Source organism: Sceloporus undulatus, chromosome 5 (assembly GCF_019175285.1).
Source record: "Sceloporus undulatus isolate JIND9_A2432 ecotype Alabama chromosome 5, SceUnd_v1.1, whole genome shotgun sequence".
Taxonomy (NCBI): domain Eukaryota; kingdom Metazoa; phylum Chordata; class Lepidosauria; order Squamata; family Phrynosomatidae; genus Sceloporus; species Sceloporus undulatus.
This window is the reverse complement of record NC_056526.1, coordinates 63,327,014-63,332,949: the sequence shown is the minus strand read 5'-3', so window position 1 is coordinate 63,332,949 and position 5,936 is coordinate 63,327,014. Positions and strand designations below refer to the sequence as shown.

Here is a 5,936-nt window from a genome sequence, read left to right as displayed (position 1 = left end):
TTCAGGGTGACTCTACCAGAAGTTGACCATGGAGTTGTGATGGAGGACCAAGAGATTCCTAAATAAAACACTTCCCTAGGTATTTGTAGATCCTCCAGAATTATTCGATGGTCAACTTTTGGGGTTTACCACAGAGTTGCACTGGAGGACCTAGAGATTCATAGAGTGTTCTCTCAGGTTAAAAAAATTGTTTTTTTTAAATTTGCAATTTTTTCATTTTTATGGAGGCCCTGCACACCTAACCTCAGTGAATGTGGAGAGGCCACTGTACACAAACTTTGTTTTGTGCACAAAGTTATTAAAAATATAAAATTACCTTCTGACTATGTGTGTAAGGTGTATAGGAAATATAAATGAATGTCATGTTTAGAGTTGGGTCCCATCTCCAAGATATCTCATTATGCATATACAAATATTCCAAAATCTGAAAAACTCTGAATTCTAAAATACACCAGGTCTGAAGCATTTTGGATAAGGGAGACTCAACCTATGGCTACTGTAAAGTCTGGATCAAAACCCACCACCAGGCTTCATTGGACTATGATCATACAGATAACTGTACAACCTATTTTTCTTTTCCATTAGAAAATATTATCTTGGTTTTTAAGGGGCTATTAAAATATAGTAAAAATGCTTCTAAGAACTTTTTTTCTACAATGGATAAACCATTTAGTACTGTAACTTACAGTTGGCAAGCACCTAATGGGGAAAGACTGTGTTCCCCAAAATTTACTTCTAGTTCACAAGCAACTCCATAACCTTAATAAATTAAATCAGAAGCTGCACCCCACAGAATAAGATCCGTCACCCTCTGGGGAAGAAAAGATTAAAAATTGTGCCAAGTAACACATGTGCTTCCCCTGCTTAAGTCCTACAAAGTTGCAGTGCCATCTGCAGACAAAATGCAACACATGCAACCAAGGCGTCTCTGTAATTATTTTGCTAGCTACCCAGGAGGCTGAGAGGTGTTTAAAACACTGCTTAAACTATTTCAAATATCATTCAAATGCAAGTAGACTGCCAAAACAGCAACTCACCCCACCATTTGTTAACTCTGCATTGTGATTAAATTCTGCTTAACAGATACAGGATGAGTACTGCCTGGTGACAGAGCTGTGCAATAGAATCCATCCCTGTGCATTTACACCCTGCGCCTAAGCGAGGGAATAAAAGCTGGTGCAATAATCTCCTATGTTCAGTAGAGCTTTTTTACTCTCAAGGTAAATTACTCTTCTCTTAAAAAGAGATGTCTGAAAGGTACTATGACAGCCATCTACACACTTTGAAGGGCTGTCATATAAATAGCAATTTTGTTTTCTGCTGCTCCAGAGATCAAGATCTAAACCAGTGGAATCAAACTACAAGAAAGAATATTCCAGTTAAACATGACAGGATCTCTCCTTTTTTGCTTGTTTGGAAACAGAGTTCAGATGGCCATCTGTAAGGGATGCATTAATTGTGGATTTTCTGCATTGGCAGGAATTACATGCCTCTTGGGACTCCTTCCAACTCTCCAATTCTGTGATTCTAAATAAGTCAGTAAAATTTAGTCCTCTAAATAGTGGACCACTACCGCCCATCAAGCCCTAGTCAAAATAACCAATGGAAAGAAATGCTGGGTGTTACAGTCCAACATCTGAAAGGTCACACTTTGCCTATCCTTGAGGTATGTGTGTGTTGTATGCCTTCAAATTGTTTCCAACTTATGGTCACTCTAAGGAGTACCTATCACAGGGTTTTTCTTAGTATGTTTCTTCAAAGGGAGTTTGCCCTTGCTATCCTCTGAGAGAGTTTGACTTGTCCAAGGTCTCCCAATGGATTTTCGTAACTAAGCAGGGATTCGAACCTTGCTTTCCAGGTACAGGACTGAAATCTAACTGTATGGAAGATGGTACTCTTGGTCAATTAGGAAAGGACTGGGAAATTGTGTGTCACTCCCATTTTTCTTCATGAAAACATGGATCTTACCTTCAAATGTATACTTACTTGGTCGTCCTCTTTTCAGTTTCATTTTTTTTACAGCAGTATGATACACTTTGTCGTTTAATTCTGTTTCACTTGTTCTTTATATAATAGCAATAGCAATATCATTTACATTTCTATACTGCTTCATACTGAACTAAGTAGTCTCTAAGCAGTTTACAATATGCAAGCTAATTGCCCTCAACAAGCTGGGTACTCATTTTAGCAATCTATGGAAGGATACAAGGCTGAGTCAACCCTGGAGCCCTGGGATCGAACTCACAACCTTGTGGCTGCAATACTGGCTGCAGTACTGACATTTAATCACTGTGCCATCAGAGCTACATGTAAAGTTCAAATAACATTTTTACACTGCAATCCTACATTTTTATAAACAGGCAAATCCCATTCATTTAAATGGGGCTCACTCCCATGTAAATGGTTGAATGTTTCCAGACTGCAGATGTTTCCAGATGAGGCTTTTATCCTACAATTACTCAGCCTCAAATATGGAATTTTATAGGGTATCCAGGCATCTTGTAACCCTTCTATGTCTTCCAACTGCTTTCTTTCATCTTAGCAGGAAAAAGCCCATCTGTAAATGAGAAAAAGATGGAACAGGTGCACTATATTTGTGGATTGGTCGAATTAGAAAAGATCCCTCTGTAACAACCCTTGGTCTCTTTAAAGTCCATAAATTCACATTTTCCAAGTAACGTTTGTTCCTGTTCTAATCCATGGGAAATTTATAATTATATTAATAAAATAAATTTCAAAGCATTCCTTGCAGCTCCACCTTTTCCTATAGATCTTATGCCATATTTAACAAGTGCCCCAATATAACTGTAAACTGGGACATTTTTTTTCCTTTAAAGAGCACACTTCATGATTTCTCCCAAACAAACAGTTGCATAACATGAAGGATCAAGCCAAAATGACACAGAAAGAGAAAGTGGTGAGTCCTGTACAGACCCGCTTGCAGTTCCTATATCTTTTCCACTGTTTTCTAAGAAACTATAGGACAGATCATGAGGATATTTCAGAATATGTCGGTAGCTGCCAGGCACATTCAGCTGTAATGCAGGAATTCGGAAGTGGCCCATCTGAAGTCCATCTCCAGCCAGCCTTTTGTGATACCATTCACCTACTTTATTGGCAGGATATTGGACACTGTATCCAGCCATTGGGAGAATAACCTTTGGGAGGAAAAAGACAATGTGAATATAACTGGACAAAAAGAGTTGTTTATTAAAGACACATCAAGCTACTGGTTTAAGCATGAGAGGTTTCAAGACAAAGAATAGAGATGCTGGCCAAAAAAGAACGAGGGATAACCCAGACAATTGCAAAGAAGCCAGTATTTCTCTTATGAAAGGTCATCAGTCTGGCCCACATTTCTTTCTCTTCAGGTTTTCCAGTTACCTAGCTGAGTGCTGTGCTTTGCAAGCTATCTCATGTGGGAGACCAGCAAATATGTTTTTTCCCAGTATGTCAGGAATTGGCACTAAATTTGTGGCCACTGAGTACAGTTGGTTTCTTTCTTTCCTGGAAACTCGACAGGGATGGTAGCCAAAGGATCAGGGACTGGCACCAGTTCACTGACCTACCACACTGAGTAGCACTAACCTAGTAAAACAATTATGCTGCTTAAACTAGGCAACAAATCCTTGTATTTATTTATTAACACAAAGCAACAAATAATATTCCCTCTAAATGAACTTACTTGATTTATTGTGTACTTATTGGCCATTTCTTCTGCAGATGTTACAACATGGACCTAGTATAAAAAGCCAACACATTTTATTGTTTTTATTTTAAGGATTTCTACTCCTTCAAATAATCTCTAAGGTGGCTTGCATTTAAGAGTAGAGAAATGCAGGCTGTTGCCACACTGCAGAAATAAAGCACTCTGACACCATTTTAACTTCCACAGCTCAATGTTATGGAATTCTTGAATTTGTAATTTGGTAGGTCACCAGAGCTCTCTGACAGGGAAGGGTAAATAACTTACCAAATTACAAATCCCAGAATTAAATAGCATTGAGTCAAGGCAGTTAAAGTGGTATCAAAACTGCTTTATTTCTGCAGTATGGATACATGCACAGATTGTAAACCAATTGCACACCCACTACACAGTCTCTTACATACCAGCTCATATTAATGAGCTCCACTGATTCAATGGGCCTTACTCTTAGAAATATGTCTACAGAAATAGTTCCAAAATTTTGGTCCTCTGGGTGTTTCGGACTTCAGCTTTTAGAATTCCTGTCTGTTTTCAAAGTTGTCTGGGGCTTACAAGAGTTTGAAGTCTGAAACAAACGGAGGACCAAATTTTGGGGAACACTGAATTGCATCCATAACCAAAATGTTTAAAGTAAAGCATTTCCAAGCAATATATTTGTAAGGGAAAATGGTTCACTTCAGCAAGGACAAAGCTATTTGATTTGGCTCCTCATTTATCCCATTTATAATCTCAGAATACACTGCTTTAAATGGTAAAGAGTGTGAAATTACTGTTAGCCATGCTTAAGTACTTTGTTATTGAAGAATACATGGGCTTCCTACTAGGTTAGGACTTAGAGTTTTATTTTAAAACCTACCTACCCTCACCCCAACCCCTCCTCTCTAGCTTTCTGAACAAAATAAGACAAAAAAAACCCCACACACAGTTATTTATTTATTTATAAATAGCATCCAATCTGTCTGAAAAACATAGTCAAGATAGGCTGCATATGCACTTCAGAAATAATCTGGGTTGAAACAGCTTTAACTGCCCCTGGCTCAATGCTATGGAATTCTGGAAATTGTAGTTTTGTGAGACATTTAGCCTTCTCTGTCAGAGAGCTCTGGTGCCACAATAAACTGCAGTTCCCAGGATTCCCTAGCACTGAGCCAAGGCAGTCTCAAACCGTATTGTTTCTGCAGTGTGTTTTGGACACAAATCTCCTTAAAACTGGTGTCAATTTGTATTATTTATGCAGTGCAGATGCAGCCATAATTATATATTCATTTGGTAAAAATGACACATCTTTTGTAGCATGATCTTGAATGTTTATTTATGAAGCAGCCAGGGTAGCAAAGTCTCATTGTTACTGCATTTTTAATGTATTTATTTTTAGAGGCCACACAAAGTGAATCTTCAGGATTTCTTATTATTTTCTTGTTTACCTTGTCATTCAATGAACAGTTTTCAATATATCCTGTAGAAAAGACCAGATCACCAGTGACAACTCTTGTACCGTAGACTTTAATCCGGTAGGACACAGCTTCATTCCAAATTTTGCTACAGTACGCATGAACGTAGAAAATACGCATGGAGTGAGGAATGCTGAGCCATCCTCGTGTACATCCCTCGTGATTTAAACCATAGCGGTTCAAGGCACGCAGTAACATCCTCTCTCTTACTTTAAAGTCAGGCAGCATTGCAAGGGAACCTTTTGCATCCTCTGAAAAATACAGAAAAAGGATTAAGGGTAGAATTACACGATCTGCTTGCAACCCATACTTTCAAGGCTCAGTTGCTGATTCTATTTGGCAGATTTGCACCCCAGAAGGAGCATCATTTAGCAGAGAAGTGATGGGTTTTTTTGAAAGATCCTCTTACTTACTACTACTTCTTCAGATCAGAATCTACTAACAGAGAAAGAGGATTTTCTACCACTGAAGATGAATTCAACTGAGTGTTCCAAAAATGTGGCTCTTAGAAATATCTTCCCAGAAGGACTAGAATGGTCCCCTCTTTGTTGCATTTCTGTTGGCTTTTACAACAGAGCATTATAAAGGGAAAAGCTTTTAAAAGAGTGCTGTACTGTTTTAATTGTACTGTTTCTGAACTGCTTTTTATCATTTTTAAATGTGTATTTAAATTGTTTAAATATTGTTAATTGTTTAATGTTGACCCCTTGTATGTTTTTGCCTATATTTTTTCATTTTAACTTGCAAGCACCTTGTTTCCCATAAAAGGTGAGATATAA

The 5,936-nt window shown here is 38.0% G+C and overlaps 1 protein-coding gene across 1 annotated transcript in view; it reads right to left on the bottom strand.

The window, feature by feature from the left end:
- Positions 1 to 369: 369 nt before the first annotated feature.
- PUS7L (pseudouridine synthase 7 like) overlaps positions 370 to 5,936 on the bottom strand; it is a 31,487-nt gene continuing 25,920 nt past the window's right edge. The window contains exons 7-9 of the mRNA XM_042469467.1: positions 5,131 to 5,408; positions 3,686 to 3,739; positions 370 to 3,158 (exon numbers count right to left, since the gene is read on the bottom strand). Of these exons, the coding sequence (XP_042325401.1) occupies positions 2,832 to 3,158; positions 3,686 to 3,739; positions 5,131 to 5,408 (659 nt within the window). The 3' untranslated portion in view covers positions 370 to 2,831. The remainder of the gene's footprint in view (positions 3,159 to 3,685; positions 3,740 to 5,130; positions 5,409 to 5,936) is intronic.